The following is an 18,344-nucleotide window of genomic DNA, read 5'->3' on the forward strand; positions in this document are numbered from 1 at the left end:
GACCCTGAAATAAAGAATGTCTTCAATTCCTTTACAGATGACGAAAGCGTTAAGTGCAAGAGATACCAGAAGGGAGACCAAGTCACTCGTTAACAGCAACTTTTAATGTTTTCACGGGTGCAAATTCATGATAGAACGGGTGTAATGCATTCCTTCCCTCTCCCCCTCAGCCAATCTTACAGTAACGAGGGTTATACATGTAACTATACAGATCACGATTTCATCTATTACATTTTCTTAATACTAAGTGGAAACGAAAGTTATCCTCTTGATAAATAATGCACTGTGTAATGTGGCGGCTCTCACCGAATGACACAGAGCCTTCGTAAGCAAAATATAGCTCCTGGGTTTGGGGTTGATTGTTTCAACTCCAAAAAACATGCATTAGTATATTCATACTTTGTATATTTTGGGGGGCAGGGGGGGTTGGGAAAAAACTGGACATAACCTTGAGCTGCATTTTAAAAAAAGAAAGAAGAAAAAAGCTGAATTCCACATATAGGAAAACGGGGGGGGGGGGGAGGGGAGTTTCTGTAAAAATAAATCAAATACACATCTATAACACTTGAAAACAGAATGCCAGATTAAGTGTTAGAGGAAGAGGCGGGTGGAAAGGGAAGGGAGCAAAAGAATTAGGAGAAGACAGAAATGAGATCGCAGAAGACAGAAAGCCTCATGTGTTTTAAACGGAAGGGCTTCGGCCATGCTCACTCCGACGGTTCTCGATCCGGTCACTGGTCCAAACTGCCGGAACATTCCGGAGAACCACATCGCGGACCGAGTCGCATGGCAGTGGGAGGGGGGGCGGAAAAGAAACGGGGTAGCCTAAATTGGCACTTCCGAAAGGCACAATCTATGAATTCTAGCATAAGAAAAAAAAAATCATGTACTGTGTGTAAATGAGAAAGGTAAGCAGAAGAGTGCTCACGCGGGCGCTTGCTTTCTTCTAGTTTTCTAAATGACCAGCCCTTCGTAGATGGGCCCTTCGGACTCCGGGGACTCCCTCCTCAGCCGCAGATGCTCCAGCGTGTTGTGAAAGTGTTTGTTAATTTGCTCCGTTTCCTCGGTCGATTCCAGGTTCGGAAGATCTTCCCGGATTTTTTGAATGAGCTGATTCAAAACCTGAATTGTCACCTGGATACAAGCAAGGGGGGGGGGGGGAGAGGGATTAATTCAGAGACTGTTAAGACAACCTGGAGAACGAACCTCATTAACCAGAGCCCTGCACTGCTGGGCAGAAAGGGGTGGCCTGGAAACTGAATTTATTTATTTATTACCGCGTCGTTCTCCTTTTCGTAGAAGTAGATGTATCTGTTCAGGATCTCGATGAAGAGCTGGACTTGGAGAGAGGGGTCCATGCACTGGTTGGCAATCTTCAGGGCCTTTTTCAAGCACTCCATGACTCTCTTCCCGCCGTGCAGCTAAGGCGGAGAGACAAAAAGACAGGTATCAACCCGTTCAAGCAAGCTCCCCCCTAACACCTGCAGTCCAAGTGCCTAGGGCTTAGGAATGTTCAGCCTGGAGGAGAGGAGGTGGAGAAGGGAGAGGACTGCTCTCTAAGTATCTGAAAAGGTTGTCACTTGGAGGAGGGCAGGGAGGGGTTCCTGATGACTAACAAGGTTTGTGATGGGGGAAGAGCTTTTGTGAGTCATTGTTCACTTCTTTAGACAGATCAAGACGGGTAGTCAATGTTAGTCTGTCTATAGCAGCAGAAGAGAGCAAGAGCTCCTTAAAGACAAACAAAATTTGTGGCCAGGGAGTCGCTCACTTGTCAGTCGCTGCTCACTTCTTCAGCTACTTTGCTCTTTTCTGTTGCTACAGACCAGGCTTTCTCAGCCAGGGTTACATGAAACCACAGGGTCTTCTTGATGGCCCTGGAAGCATCTTGCAAATGGGTAGCAGTTAATTGTTTATATATTTTTAGAATTCATAGAACACTTATAAGGAGATATGACCATATATAGCCATGTTGACCTGCTCCCCCTTCCAAAATGGCCAATGATGGGCCCGGAGGGGGTGGGGGAAGGGGAGGGGCCCTGGGTGGGCGTGTCCACAACTATGCTTCTCCGCCATATTCTGCACAATCCCACCACTTCTGGGGTTTCTTGAAGAAGGTTCCAGGGGGTCCGCAATGATAAAGACATTGAGAACAGCTGCTCCAGAAAGACTAATGCAGCTACCCATCTTGACTTACTCGGAAGTAAACCCAAGTGCCCCCAGCCAAGTTTACTCCCAAAACATGGGAGCAGAGGATTACAACTCTCTAGCGGCTGCATCCAAACAGGCTGGATCCCCCTAAAGAAAGGCCACGGAGAAACCAAAAGGCTTATTCTCTTCAAGCCATCCCCCACCTCTTCCCCGTTCTTGTCCGTGTTCCGGCCGGACCAGAAGAGGTGGGCGCAGGTGCTGACAGCCCGGCACTGATCCGGCTTCTTCAGCAGCTTGGAGGCGGCCAAGGCGCATTGCGTCCTCAGGGGCTCGTGGTTCTCCTCTCCGAAGCACTTCATCCGCTCAAAGGTCCCAATGATCAAGGTGATGGCGGCCAGCTGTGCTTTCGAGTCGCTGATTTCATCTTCGTACAGAGAGAACGCCTGATAGGTCCAGACAAGCAACGGGAGAGATTGGGAGGGGGGGGGGGGGTTGAGAAAGTAGGAAGTTTTAATTGCCACTTTCCCTTCTGAAAAAAACAAAAAAAATTAAGGGCAACTGCTAACTAGCCTTTAAGTTCTTGGCACAACTTCAAACAGGGGTTTGCACACTCGTCCCTAAGCCCACGTTTATTTATTTGCCGATCCCCACCAGAGACACAAAGCAGCTTACAATACATGTTCTCTCAAGGGCTCATGGGACTTGTAGTCCATGGACATCTGGAGAGCCACAGGTTGGACACTAAGCTTTTCTTAGGCTGGTTTTTGACTCGGTTTTGTAATTTATTTATTTTTAAGAGCAGGGAAGAACTGCGGATTCCCCCACCTGGGACATGAATTCATAGGCCACCGTCTCGTGGTTCTCGAAGCCGATTTCCCCGGCCGCAAGCGCCCCCTGGAGGAAGAGCCGAAGAGGCAACTCGGCCAGCTCGGCTTTGATCAAGGCGCTGATGGTCTGGTGCGCAAAGGAGAAGATCTTCTGGCACTTCTTCTCCCACTTGTCATCCTAAACAAAACAGGAAGGAAGGAAGGAGGGTGAAATGCAAGCAAAAGGGTCAAAAAACAGCAGGAGAGAAGGGGGATCGGATGGAGTGGGAAGAGAAGGTCATTAAACACCCGCTGAAAGAACAGTTCATTCTCCAGGGAGGAGCTGAATTTTTTTCTCTCCTGAATAATTCACAGGGAAAGAGAAGCAAATAAATACGTGCAGATTTTCTTACTCTGTGAAATCACATGTATTTTCATGCCAATTTCTGATTACTGGTGATCTTCTATTAGATCAGGCCTCTCCCCCCCCCCCCCCCCCCACATGACATGCAACATTTGAAAGGGGTCAGGAAGCCACCAGCTACACTTCTATTGAACCAAACTCTGGCAGAGCTTCAAAATTGGCAGCAAGAGGCTCCATCCCAGGCAGGCAGCAGCCCAATGCAGGCAGAAGCCCAGGCAGGTAGCTGCAGATAACAGCCTCCTTCACTCCTCACAGATTCCAACTGCTAAGGCTTTCGGAGAGACAAAATGAGACGCTCCCACATACATGTCACAACCAGACTAGTTTCACCCACCAAGCCCTCCCATATTTATTTGCATAGAACTAGTCTGAGTCACTTTTACACAGTCTGTTTCATGAGTGCTTGGGCTGAAAAACAGAGAAGCACCAAGAGAGACATGTCTCACTTTGGGGGGCCTTTCTAATCAGCAATCTCACCCCCCCCCCCACCAAACTGCTGCCGACAGCCTTCTTCAGGCCCAGTCCGGAAAGCTACACTCAATCGGCAGGACGGGCCACGCACTCACCACTTTGGAGTTTTCCTTATAGCGGAACGCCAGCTGGTAGGCCGCAAAGACCAAAGGGGGCAGCGTGAATCGAATGCGCTGGTTCCCTCCCGCTCCGAAGTGTTTCCGAGCGGTGTTTAGGATCTAAAAACAAGAGAAGGGTTCGCAGGTCGGAAGGTTGGCTAGGCTGAAAGGGACCGAGAGCCACCAGCTCAAGATGACTTGCCACACTTATGACAAAACAGGGTTTCGAACCTGGATCTTCCAGATCTTCCAGATCCCAGTCCGGTACTAACTGCAAATCTACTAAAAACTACTCGCCTAAACAGAAAACCCACAGACTTCGGAAGAAGTTTTGGAGAACGTTTAGAAAGAAACCATTTTGAAAGTCCCTTTGGGCTGCTTCCCTGGAGAAGGGGCAGAAGCATTTTCACTTTTCTAAATAAATTATCATTTTAAAAACGGCTGTGTTTTCAGAGGCCAGAGGCCATTTCTGGTTGGCTGTTCAAGGTTTGCCGAAAGAGAGGAAAAATTTATGTTCCAAAATTCATTGTTCACAGTAATCTGAGAGTACTACTGGGCAAGGTGCCCGAGGTTGTGTTTTGGACCTGAAACACAGACACAAACTCAATTGCAGCTGAGATTTTGTGTTGTCCGTTTATTCACGGTTCCTTCTTTTGGATACACGATGCCTGAGAAATACTACAATATAGTTCTACATTCAGGAACTGCAGCCAGACACTTGCAAACAAAGGAAATGCTAGTCAACCCATCAAAAAGGGGAGGGGGAGGGCCCAGCTATTGAAGAACCGGGAAATAACACGATTAGTGACGTTAACAACTCTCAAAAGACCCACTTATAAAATTACCGACTGTCAATCAGGGTCGGAGACCAAGACGTACGCAGAATAATACAGAAATGTGAGCCAGATGACAAATTTTCAAACAGCCCCATCCATTATCATTATATTAATCGCAAACACATGTGTTCGTGCAAGAGACAGAGGGGCTCTATGCCGCATAAAGATTCTCCTCTGTCAGTCTCTTAGCACAGAGTATACCCAACGCACATCACACAAAAGGGGGAAAATCCAGAGCGACGCACAATGAGTCCCACATTTTAATCACTCTGTGTGTAAAGCAGCTGGAGCACTGGACAGGATGGAGGGCTTATCAGTGGAGACGCGGAATCTAATAGCCCTGAACACGTTGGCAGAGAATTCGGCACTGAGATCACCCATGGTGCCGGTGAGAGTCCTTACCAGGTACTGCTGATCGGGGTCATCGGAACGGAGGAGGTGAATGAACCGGCCCACCAAGCCCTGCTCGTCAGCAAAATCCTCGGGGTCCGGGTCTTCGGCGGGCTGATCGGGCTGGTCCTGGATCAGCGTGGAGACGAGGTTCATGATCGAATCCACCTGCGGCAGGCAGATAAGGGAAGGCCAGGGTTGTAAAGACGTACAAGCCCCGAGCCAGCCCAACAGTCCAAATGCAGCCAGAGAGCAGGAAACTGACCCTGTTAAGGAAGTCCCTAGAAAGCTCTTTCTCATGATAATAGCATTCGAGCTGGGGAAGGAGGAGAGCAGCTAGGAGATCTGATGCAAACATGGGGCTGGATCGCTCATTGCCCCATCTACACACATCTGATCATGCCTGGCACTGTCTCAACCTGCCAGGTGTTTGGATAAATCTAGCATGCAATTTATGCTACCCCATCAGTGCTGTATTTGCCCCCAAAACCCACCTGCCCAAACAGATACCAAAAGGAGAGCACAATCGAACAGTTGTCCTCCCTCTTCAGACAACACGTCCCCAAAGCTGGTTGAGTTACAAAATCACCCAGTAGGAAATAGACACCCGCTCCTTCAGAGGTGCTAACAAATAATGAACTCCATATGTAGCAGCCAACCTAGGCAGCGAATTACTCACTCCCAAGGAACTGAGGATGAGAAAAATGGTTTCCATATAGTGACGGGCTAGGAAATTCCCCTCGTTTCTCTATGGTAAAGACCAGAGAGTAAGGGGGTGCAATTTCCCCCCTGGGAACAAGGCTGGGGCCAGCATCTACCGTTCTATTGCCTTCTGCCTCCATCCCAAACGCAGTTAAGTTAAAATGCGCTTACTTACCTCTCTGGACTCCAGCCACTACTATGTGCAGGAAATCTTGGCCAGCCAGGATTTTTAGGACTGCCCCTTCTTTCCCACCCCCTCCAGCCCTTTCACTGGTCATTTTGGGAGGGGGAGTCAACATAACCGTATATGGTCATGTCACCCAATAATTTTTTTAAATTAAAATATATATAACAAATGAATTAACTGCCACCTGGGGCTGTCAAGAAACCCAGAGAAAGCATGTGCTACAGCAAAGATGCATGTTCTTGGTTTAAGGCCCCAGCAATTTACCTGTATTCAAATATTCCTCCAAAAAGCAGAATTTTAGCTGCCTCTGATCCCACCGGCTGGGCGAGGCTGCCCTTTTCCCTACAGAATCCTTCCTGCTAGCACTATGATTCTGCTCCGCTTCCTTACCTGATCTTGGGAGACGATTTCCGTGTTATAATCCAGCACGTTGGTCAGTACATAACAACTCATGCTCTTCCTGGACTCGTAGTCAAAGTACTCGAAAAGGGGGTGGAAATGCTTCAGCTTCAGGACGGTCAGGGCGTTGTTGTAGGTGTCAACGGGGATCTTCAAGAGCCGGGTCAGCTCCTTCGAAACAGCGCTGCTCGTGGCGATGCTGTCAGCACAAGAGGCAGGAGAGACAGAAAGAGATAAGGGGCTGGCACCGTTCCATTCCAGGAAGAAGGAAGCCCTTTGGGAGACGCAGGTTAAATGCCCAGGGCAGATCTCAAAAGCAAAGAGACCTTCCACAGTTCCTGCAAGGGAGAGACTCCACCTCTCACTTGCCAAGGTCAAACTGTGCAGAAAGTAACTCATCATTTGATAAAACTGAACACAGATTCCCAGCTAGGAGTCCACAGGAGCTGCAGGGGGAGGGGTCTGCAGAAGCTCCAGAGGAGGAGAGGGGGAGACATTCATACATTCCAACAAATCCCAGAACAATAAAACATGAATTAAATAAACCTAACGTAGGTTTTAAAAATTAATCAATCAGATTCAAAGCCGTCTCTTGATGGCCATTAGAATCTTTCCCGAGAATGTAGCGGCCGGGGAGAACGAGCCACGGAGAAACAAACAAGCCACTCACTGCTCCAGATTAAGCTTGTTGAAAATCTCCACCGTCGTCTCCAGGACTTTGTCCACGTAGTCGACGCGATCCGGGTAGCACTTCATGGCCAGGTTAATGAGAGACACTTGCAAGGACACCACATCTTCCGATGGCATGTCTTGCCTGGACTGGAATTGGAACCGGTGCAGAGGGAGGCGAGAGAGTTACAGGGGTCAGAAAGTCACAGCAAACGCCAAAATGCAAAAAAAAAGGGCTCAAACGCTGGCAAGGGCTCATGGGAATTGTAGTCCATGGACATCTGGAAGGCCGCAGTTTGACTTTCCCTGCTTTAGAGGGTCTTGGGCAGAGCGCTTTCAGGTCCCCTGTGGCCTGGCTCTTCTAACTGAATCTGGGACCTTCTGCATGCCAAGCAGTTGCTCAATCAGATTCTGGCAGGGGACCACTTGGATAACCTGCCGCTCACAAATGACCTGCTGCATTTGGGTCCCCGATCCTTTCCCCGTAACACTGAGGGATTTACACTTTGAAGACTAATCCACACCAAGGCTTGAGTCTTCCTCTTCCCCCTGACCCACCCCACAATTTTCCTAAAGAAGGTCTCCAGGGGAAGTCACACACATCACTGCCTGCCTGGTCTTTTCAATTTAGATAAGAGGATTGAACCCAGGACCTTCTGCACGTCAAGCAGTCGCTCTACCCCTGTGCCACGGTCCCAGACCCTTTCCCAATGACACTGAGAATCTACACTTCGAAGACTCGGGGTGTAATTCACACCAAGCCTTCACTCCTCCCACCCGCCTCCCATTTTCCTTGCCATGATCCTCCTTTCCGATATCTCCCTGAAGAGGTGAGCTGTGCCTTAAAAGACAGCCCACGGCTATGGGTGCCACCGACCCCCCTCTCTTTTCCTCCTCCAGGAGATTATATTGGGGGGGATGGGTTGAGTTGAGCTTGTTTTGAGGTTTCGACGCATCTTATGCAATTTCTCTTTGTGATCGTAATTTTTGTGTTTTAAGGGGAGTTTTACTGGGGGTTTTATGCACATTTTGTAACCCGCCACGAGCCGTCTTGGGAGTGGCGGGTAAGAAATTCAATAATAATAATGACAACAATAATAACAATAGCAGTGGAATAAAGGCTGTTGCTCCTTGAGGTACCTCTGGGCATTTGTTTTATTTCCCTTTAGATTAGAAGGAGCACTGGATCCCCCCTTCTTCATATACCCCCCAGCCTCAGTGATGGACTATTTACTTTCACATCAAGTCTGGCAGTCAGAGTCCAGCAGAAAATCACTCCAATAATCTGCCACTCTCCAACGACCTGCTGCATTTCGGGACCCGGGAGAAAGCCGTGCTCTTAGCCTCCCTTATGGAAATTAACCAAGCCTGAATGTACCTGGATGACGGTGGCCACCTGCTGGGAGAAAATGTCAAAGAGCTTAATATCAGCAGGGATTCCTGGTCCATCTTCGCGGTGAGCGAACAGCGCCAGCCTGAAGAAGAAGAAGAAGAGTTGGTTTTTATACTCAGCTTTTCACTAACTGGAGGTGTCTCAAAGCAGTTTGCAATTGCCTTCCCTTTCTCTCTCTGCTACAGAAACCCCTGTGAGGTAGGAGTGGTGGAGAGAGCTCTGAGAGAACAGTCCTAAAAGAACTGTGACTAGCCCAGGGTCACCCAGCTGGCTGCATGTGGAGGAGCTGGGAACCAAACCTGGCTCTCCAGGTTAAAAGCCAGGGAAAGGAAGTTCAGAAAATGCAGATTCCCCACCACAAGGTTACAAATCGCTTCTAGCTCCATTAGCTTTTTTAAAAGCTGGTCCTCCTTGGAGGTTTCTTTTGTTGGGGGGGGGGATCATCCGGGCATGAAATTGGAGTCACTGCAGGTGGACAGGTAGTTGTGAATTTCCTGCATCCTGCAGGAGGGTGGACTTAGATGACCCTGGAAGCGCCTTCCAACTCTATGATTCTATGAAAAAAAATACATTGTGTGCCATTGACTCGGAGAGACCCTAGGGCAAGGGGGTTTTCCAGGCATGACATCAGCAAAGGTGATTTGCTGTTTCCTTCCTTGGCATAGAAAGCCCAGCCTTCCTCGGTGGTCCTCCACCCAAGGAATGACCATGGCTGACCCCCACTGAGTTCCCAAGCTCTGACAATATTGGGTTAGACTGGGTTGATCAGGGTTGATAGCAATTTTTAAAAATTTAATTGCTCATTCCGTTTTGTTCCCTATCATGGGCCAGTTTTGGAGAGGCTTTCCCATTATGAGCCCATTAACCAAACGGCGGATTTACAAGGCAGGAAGACAGATCAAGCGACACTCCTCGAAGAGACTGCCAGAACACGGCTGCTCATGTTTTATTGCTGTGCTGCGGCCCAGCACACCCTTCCCCAAAGCCGCTTACATAAACACCCAATTAAAATACAATTTGGAAAGTCACTAAAGTCGCTTGTCGACTGATTAAACAACAAGGGAGACAGGTACAGATAACAGCCCCGGCTAAACTCATTAAAGCCAGCGTACCACAGGGCCTCGTCTTCCATGGATGCTCCTAATGCCAGCTGATTTGAACGCTGCAGGATCAGAATATTAATTGTTTTCCTAAATGCTGAAGTCCGCATGCTCGAGGCACAGCTAGTAAAACAGGGCTTGAAGCCTGACCTTCGGAAGGTTTACTCAGAAGGGCAATCGTACGGAGGCTGTCTCCCAGGTAACAATGCTCCGCATTGCAATTTTAGGGAACAGCTGTGATCGCCTTGAAACTCTATTCCACCTCTATTCCACAAATCTGTCACATTTCTTAAGGAACGAAAGGCAGCAAAGCTGGAATGACACAGCTTACTGATGTCCCCGAGATCCTCAGCCCTATGCACTCACCTGTCAATTAATGCAATAATAATGTTTTTGACGTTCACGTTTTGGTGCAGCTCCGCACATGCGCGGAGAAAAGGATTCAAGGTCTGGAGATGAAATTCATCTGGGAAAACCTAGAGAAAGCAGAAAGAGTCACCCCCCATGCCCCTTCTTGCATACAGCAAAAGCTCTGAAGAACCAGGCTACCCCCCCAAAAGAAGCTTGATGATCAAGGTATCTTCCAACCCTCAAACTCCTGCTTCTTCCTACATGGATCTACCATCTGCCACCAAAAATGAACATTGTGGATGTGTAGAATTATGTAAATGTGCTGCCCACCTGTGGTTGTCACAGGTAAACCAAACGGGCAGGGAGGGATGATGCAATATCACTTGTCCCACCACAGAGAGCAGCTGAAAAAGTGCATAGTCCAGGCTAGGCCATTAACTTTCTACAGCTCGCAGTAAGCCAAGGAGAAGCAACTTCACCGACCACGGATCACCTCCAATATCCCTACAGTGGTTGCAGCAAAGCGATCCCCATGCAGAGAGACATCACAACCTGCCACTTATGAACAGAGAGGTTGGTCAAACCGAGCCACTGGCCCACCTACCTGTATGATGCACTCCATGAGATATTCTTGAGCGAGCGCATCCCTGCAATTTACAACCTGCTCCAATATGCCAGGCAGGACAATCTGGGAACAGGAAGGAAAAGGGACATATTAACGACTCCCACCCTCTCCTTCCTTTTTATCCAAGGTCTTAAAAGGTGCTGCTGAACTGTAAATTTGCTCTGCGGCTTCAGACCAACACGGCTACCCACTTGAATCTAATTTCTCTTAGAGCAGTTAGCACAGAGAAGTTCCCCTTTCTCTCTCTCCACCATTTGTAAGCCACTTTGGGTTCCCTTCAGAAAAACAGGGTATAAAAACACCAGCACTGCTTCTTCTAAACGCTGAAGTTGTCTTTCCCCCGGAACTTGCCAGAAACTGTTAACCGCTCAGCTATTCTGCCAATGACACAAGCTGACTTCACACATCTTTATCAGAACACCAAACCCACTAGCTCCTAACTCGTCTGAAAACCTGCTTCCACTTTATTTGTTACATTTATATGCCACTGTACCTTGTTTTCCACAATACTAACAAGCCAAATTTGCTCCCCCTTATTTACTTGAAGGGAGAACTAGGTTTCTTTCCTCCATGCACTGCTGAGATAAGCAGAGCAGATCATCTTTGTGCCTAATGCTTTTTTGTTGGGGTTTGCCATCTGAGATTCAGAGTCAACTCCTTTTTGGGAAAATGGCACAATTCATTGAAATGTTTAGAAGGCTTTTATGCTACCTCTCTGGAGTCCTGCTTGAAGTCGCTTCCGGTTAAAAGGACCGAGTCTTCATATCAAAACCAAGCCAGCCGTTAGGAAGGTACCAAGGGGCAGGGGAAGGAGATCCCCTTCTAACCTGCTTGTATCTTTCCACGTTGACTCCCTCCAGCTGGCTGAGACGGACCAGGTTGGTCCCCACCAGGATTCGCAGCTCCTGCCTCTCCCGTTCCCTTTTCTCCCGGTCCCGGCTGTGCCCTTGGTGCTGCATTCGCACCCAGAGCTTGTTCATCTCCGCAAAGTTCAGAAGCACAAAGTCCATGGAGTCGCTGATGTCCCCAGTGGTTTCTTCACTGCAAACCAAGAGGGAGGGGAAAAAGCAGATGTATCTTACCCAAATAGAAAGGACACTAGTGGAAGATGGCGGGGCCAGAAGGGGCAAGCGCTCCATGATCTGGCACTCTTTCCCAGTTTCCTGCTTCCGTGCCCCTTTCCCCAACAAGCTCATTTACAGAAAAAAGTTTCACAAACAGCCAGCAGGGCAAAGGCCTGGGTTCGAATCCCCATACAGCCATGAAAGCTTTTGGGGCAACCTCAGGCCTGTCGCACTTCTTTCTCAGGCTAGCCTGCCTTGCAGGGGTGTGACGGAGGTGGCCCACTTTTGCCTTGCAGACCCAGTTCCATCTTGCCCACCCCCTATTCGGGCTGGTTATCCACTTCAGGAGGGTGGCAAAAAGAGACTCTCTCTGAGTAACACATGCCGCCAACACCTGGTTGTAGTACAGGGCTGCAGGTGGGAGAACCAGGGCTCCTTTTCCCTCCTGGGGGCCTCGCCTCTGTGTCTCCCAGAGTCCCAGCATGTAAGCGCATGGGGACAAATGACTGCAAGGATACACCCCTCCAGGGGGAAAGCTGCTTGCCAAGCTCCCTCCCTTCACCCTGGATCTTCCCTTTGCACTGGGCCAGCATTTCCAAGAAGGGGGAGCACTAGGTGGATCAGAGAGCCAGGGTGAGTGACAAACTTACAAAAGACTCATTAAAAGAACAAGGTTCAAAGGCAGATTTTCAGCACAGCACAGAGTTAAGCAAAAGAGACAAAAGGAACTGGGTGAAACATAATTGTTCTGTTCCTTGGCTAAAATATACCCTATCTGATGTTAATACGGGATAAGTGCCTTAACTTACAGGGTTCTCATTGCATTATCAGCCCACATGTCCAAGATGGCTGCTCACCTCTTCTCCCAGGAGCAAACTCCTACTCTGATGGTCAGGAGGCAAAATACCCCTTTCCTGTGGTCAGCATCTTATATATCCCCTTCCTGTTCCCTCCCACATGAAGCTTCTCTCCTGGGAAGTCTGGGGAGAAGAAACTCTCCCAACCCCCCTTCCAGGTGCTTGGCCAGGTCAATTAACACCTGAAAGGCAGATGAACAAGGGATTATCTGCCCCTCCCTTCTCTCCACAGCACAGAGGATTTAGGAAACAGCAGAGGATTTAGGATTTCACCACACAGAGTCCTTATAAGGGTGAAATGGGGGAATGAGGAAAGGGGTATTTTTAGGGAGGGGCACGGGTTCTTACTCTGTCTGTTCTCCATCATCTGGCAAGATATTCCGTGTGCACTGAAGAAGGTAGTTGCGGAGAAAAAGGCCACGCAGCGGATGCTGGACCCCACGACACATTTCGACCAGGTCTTTCAAAATATCCTTCCTGGACTGCGGGAAAGACTTCACGTAGACGACCCCGACAGTGATCAGTAAATAGCTGGAAAATTACGAAGAGGAAGGGATTTTTTTAAAAGAATATTTGGTTAAGAAGTGGAAAGCACATGCCATAATGGAAAGGCTGAACGAGGTCAGCATTAGAAAATGAGATAAAGAAACCGATATCCCTGTTCAGGCCCTTATTCTTGCATTTCTAACAACCCCTCAGAAGAGCAGGGTGGTTTGGTCTCTGAATCTGTTCAACATCTTTATTAGGCTGTAAGTTTATTTGCTGCCCACCATTGACGTATATGTAATGGTGGAGGAACTTCTGTTTCACTGGATCTGAAAGAGTATGGGGCCTGCACACTAAAGAGGTGCCCCTGGACTCCCATTTTGTTCGGCTGCTCCAGACCAACATGACTACCCCACTTAGAACTCCATTGTTAATTGCACAACAGCAAACATTTGCCCCATGAAGATTCTCAAGCAGGAAACAGGAAGCGCCATAATAACAGGCCCACTTCCTCCTGTCACAACCGACAGCTGCAGAGCCGAAGCAGTGCCGCCGGACCGGGCCTTACTCACAGGCGTGGGATGATGTTCCCGGCGTACTGCACCAGCTCGTAGAGATCCGCTACTTTCCGCCCCTTGGCAAACTCCTCCGTCAGGTACACTTCCATGTAGTGGAGCTCATCGGAAATGGCCATATCTGTTCCTTTCGGTTAAGGATGAACACATGCCTAGAGAAGCACCTGGGGCATCCTGCCTAGAGGGATTAGAGACTCCCAGGAAGTCCAGAGAAGCCAAAACTGGTGATGTGAACAGTCAGGCAAAGAACTTGAGATTTCAGAGACGATTCAGTCAACAGGCCGAGGGGCAACAGGATAGATCAACCTTTCTCGACTTTTTTACCGCTGAGAAACTCCCAAAACATTCAGAAAAATACCTTACATCAACAAATGGTAAAGTAAAAGCCGTAAATCAGGGGTAGTCAACCTGTGGTCCACCAGATGTTCATGGACTACAATTCCCATGAGCCCCTGCCAGCAAATGCTGGCAGGGGCTCATGGGAATTGTAGTCCATGAACATCTGGAGGACCACAGGTTGACTACCCCTGCCGTAAATCACTAACATAGTTTTATTACTCCTTTGTTTTTGTGAACTACAACTGAATTCAAGGGGACCGATTGGCTGTTTTAGCAAAGAATTAGCATATGGCTGTATATTTGGATGTTGTGACACAGTTCACTAATTTAACAGAATTAACTTTTGCTTTATATTTCCCACTGTCATGATGGAATTTCATAGTCTGAGGAAGAGTGCTTGCACTTGAAAGTTCACGCCTGGAATAAATCTTTGTTGATCTTAAAGGTACCACCGGACTCTGATTTTGTTGTGCTGCTTCAGACAGACCAACAGGGCAAACCCACTAGAATCTTACATCAAATAAACTAAACTTTACTCCACACACACACACACCCCGCGCACCCACCAGCGTCCAGAGGATACAGAGTTCGTAATAGCTCTTTGGAGACAGCAAGGAGGTCCGTAACTCACCCAGCATGTTGGAGGCGTGTTTCAGAGCATCCATTAACTTGCTTTTATCCTACAAATGACAGCAAGGAATAAAAGATCACCTGTTCTTTCCTTTCCGCAACCAACACCCGGCAGGCACAGAATTTGTGCTGCTGGCCGCTTTCAAGCAGACCCCACACAGGGGTGACCAAACTGTGGCTCTCCACAGTTAAGAGTCACAGTAGCAGAACTAGGCCCAGGTTCAAATAAGCCCTGCGCGAACGGGCAGGATCCATCCCAAGGGGCCAGAAAGGTTCTAGAACAGAACTCCCGTCCCCCCTGCAAACCCAGGAGGGCAATAGAAACACAAGCGCAGAGTTCTTACCAAGCATCGTTTCATTTGGAAAGACTGGACTTTGACGGCCTGAATGGCTTCGTCCAGAAGTTTCTCCTGCTCATCTTGGGGGGACTGCTGTGTGGTCGGCTGCAGAAAGAAAGGAAAGTCAGGAAGACTGACCTCATGCCCGGAACCTCACACTTACCATCCCCAAGAGACAAATCCAACAGCAGAACCAAAATTATACCCAAACCAACAACGGCAACCAAGGTTTAACCCAGAGGCTATCAAATTATACCTGGAACAGATTTTCAAGCTTTCTTCAGACATACCTCCTGTGTGGCCAGCATAATCTGAGGCTCCTTCTCAGCGTTGAGGTCTGGCGTAGGAATAGCTCAAAACTGAACACATGGAGTTGCCATCTACTAAGTCAGACATGGGCCTATCAAGTCCCGTATTTTCTGCCCCGACTGGCAGCAGTGCTTCTGGGCTTCAAGGAGATGGATTTATTTATCGTACAGCATGTGATTGCACAGCCAGGCAATCCGGAGAATGTCTTGCAGCCAGGCAAGGGACGTCCCTAGGTGGTTTGCCATAGCCTGCCTCTGTGTCGTGACCCCTAGTGTTCCTCAGAGGAACTATCACCCAAATCCTAGTAGGTCTTCCATCCAAGCACTGGTCAGGATCAACTACTCCACTTTTCCCACTTTGCCTGGACCTCGAACCCAGGACCTTCTGTACACCTAACGGATGCTCTGCTACGGAGTCCTAGCCTTCCCCAGTAGCAACAGAGTCTTTTTGCCGTGTTTCCCACTAATTTCCCACTTAACACCATTATAACGCCTGGCAGCAATCCCCTCCTCCTCAAGAGTTAAGCCTGAATATGTTGGATTCTTCTAACTTTTCCACTGAGAGAGGAAGGGGTTGTTTCTGACCATCAAAACATCAAGTCCGAGGACCACGAGACCCAGTGAAAGCCACATGGGTCAGAAGCTGGAGGAACATGAGTTAGATCAGGTGGAAGGGCTGCCAAGAGCCAACGGAGGCTCACAGAAGCAGCCCGTAAGTTCAAAGCAATGAAAACTGTGCAGGAGATAACCGTCACATGCCCGAGTTGCTTAATTTCCACGCAGACTCAGAAAATTGTACCTTGAAACTGGACATAACACCGGCCCCTGTCTCCCAGGTGCATAATTCCAGAATGTAACCATCATATTCAGAGCTATTCTTCAGCTACGGAGGACAACCCATGGGAGGGAGGGGAGGAGTGTCTGTTGGCCACATCCATTTTGGTGAACATCCCACCCCTGACCTAACCCAGTATGACAAGGTCTTAGGATTTCAGAAAACACAATTCTGGGTTGTCCCAGCCACAATATCCCATGACCTCTACCTTCAATATTACTTGTTAGCAAAACAAAACACCAGTCATTCCCAAGCTTTGGATCAGCCTTTCTCAATGTTTTGATCATTGAGAAACCCCTGAAGAGTTCTTCAGGCTTCGAGAAACCCCAGAAGTGGCACGATCATACGGAATATGTTTGGGAAGCAGAGCTGTGGACAAACCCAACCGAGGCCCCTCCCCTCCCCACCCTCTCCAGCCCCAGCATTAGCCATTTTGGGGTGGGAGGGCCAGTTGATATGACCATATATGGTGATAGGTAAAGGTATCCCCTGTGCAAGCACCGAGTCATGTCTGACCCTTGGGGTGACGCCCTCTAGTGTTTTCATGGCAGACTCAATACGGGGTGGTTTGCGGGTGCCTTCCCCAGTCATTACCGTTTACCCCCCAGCAAGCAAGCTGGGTACTCATTTTACCGACCTCGGAAGGATGGAAGGCTGTCAACCTTGAGCCGGCTGCTGGGATCGAACTCCCAGCCTCAATGGGCAAAGCTTTCAGATGGCTGCCTTACCACTCTGCGCCACAAGAGGCTCATATATATGGTGATATCACCCGATAAATGTTTAACAAATTTTAAAATTATATAAAAAAAAAAAATTAATTCACTCCCAGCCTTTTGGGAAATCCTTCCATCACAAAACCCTGGCTGAGAAAGCCTGCTTTGGACGTATACAAAGAGAGCAGGTACAGCAACCCTTATAGGATTCTGATCACCAAGGGATAGGTCAGGAAACAGGACAGGTACCTCTCTCTCCACAGTGCCATGTGCATATGAGAAAATGGGCAGCCACAAAGTTAAAAGTTCATGTGTGCACTCTGGGCCACCATGCAAGGGAAAATGAACTCTGACCCTCCCTGGACCCCAAGGAATATAGGGTCTCCCCAAGACGGATGCCAAACTCCACTTCCTGGTGGCACCAGAAGGTGATCCAAGATTAGGAATCGGCTTTATATGCATAAAATATAGAAGACACCCCATTTTGTGTAGCGGGACGGAGCCAGTGTGGCTATCTGATTGTATGGCAGAGCCACACACAGGACACACACGACAACATAAAATATGTAGTCAAGTAGGCACAACTAATCTTCCATTTGTTTGCTGGGCCAGTCACATGTTCTCACGACTTCTACTCGTGAACAAATCCCATGCACCGTATTACACGCATGCACAAAGATAGCAGCCATTCAACAACAAATGTGACACATAGAACCGTATGGGTCCCAGGAAGAATTCCAAGCATCCGAGACACTTAACCTCTCCTAATTAAAACCCACCGAAACATTCCAGAAGCTTTTGAGTTGCCCCAGAACACTGTCGCCCAGCCCGACATTCCGGGCAGCTGAAAAACAGGCATCATCTGGCAACACACCGTTGGGGCCCCAATAAAAGAACCCCATAACTCGACTCCCGTTTCTGGAACCTGGCCCTTGACAGCACCACGCAAGAGCCAGCCAGTGCAATGCAGCAGTGGTCAAAAGGGCCCAGGTTCGAATAACCACATGCTTCGGAAGTTCACAGGAAGGGTAGCACCTTCACGCTCTCTCAGCCCTACCTACCTCACAGGGCTGTTGTGGTGCTAAAGGAGAGGAGCGCATAAGTCATTTTAGGTCCGCCTTAGGGAGAAAGGCCGGAGGCCAATGAAATCCACAGCAAGCGAGGAGATTCATTTGCACAAAAGGGGTTCAACGGGCAGCCTGGATCCCCCACGCACCTGCTCTCATGCAAGGCCTGGGGTGTGCAAGGGCCTGTCCTGGCTGGGATGCGCACCTGGCGGGCGAGGGAGCCTCACCTGGACGCCCCCCCCCCCTTCAGCAAGGCCATAAGGCTCCCCCCACACCTTAAACCACAAGCCCCGGCGGGAGGACTGCAGGAGAGGATTCCCCCTCCCTAATAAAGCCCCCCTCCCATATAACTCCCCCTCACCATGACGGCCCGGTGCTCCCCGCTGCCTCTTCCTTTGACGGACTCCTGCTCAGCCCTCCCGTATCATGTGACGCTACTCCACACACGCCCGCCTCCTCCGTTCTCCCCGGCCTCGCTCATTGGCCGGCTGCCGCCACGCGCGTCGATTGGCTGGCCGGGACGGGGACAGAGA

General features: G+C 49.1%; 1 protein-coding gene across 2 annotated transcripts; it reads right to left on the bottom strand.

Annotated features, from left to right (window-relative positions):
- Nucleotides 1-82: 82 nt before the first annotated feature.
- VPS35 (VPS35 retromer complex component) lies at nt 83-18,302 on the bottom strand. Of its 2 annotated transcripts, none has more exons than XM_077309543.1 (17): nt 18,173-18,302; nt 14,895-14,993; nt 14,504-14,600; nt 13,579-13,702; nt 12,869-13,051; nt 11,427-11,640; nt 10,579-10,662; nt 9,990-10,099; nt 8,509-8,605; nt 7,132-7,280; nt 6,453-6,660; nt 5,186-5,341; nt 3,945-4,067; nt 2,974-3,153; nt 2,352-2,591; nt 1,278-1,421; nt 83-1,134 (listed from the first exon to the last, which is right to left on the bottom strand). In XM_077309543.1, exons 1-17 carry the CDS (start codon nt 18,173-18,175, stop codon nt 955-957), a joined length of 2,391 nt encoding a protein of 796 aa, XP_077165658.1. In that variant the 5' UTR covers nt 18,176-18,302; the 3' UTR covers nt 83-954. The 2 variants fall into 2 exon arrangements, with proteins under 2 accessions (XP_077165658.1, XP_077165657.1); XM_077309542.1 differs by lacking the exon at nt 18,173-18,302 and adding an exon at nt 15,179-15,211.
- Between the last annotated feature and the right edge of the window lie 42 nt (nt 18,303-18,344).

Source organism: Paroedura picta, chromosome 14 (assembly GCF_049243985.1).
Source record: "Paroedura picta isolate Pp20150507F chromosome 14, Ppicta_v3.0, whole genome shotgun sequence".
NCBI lineage: Eukaryota > Metazoa > Chordata > Lepidosauria > Squamata > Gekkonidae > Paroedura > Paroedura picta.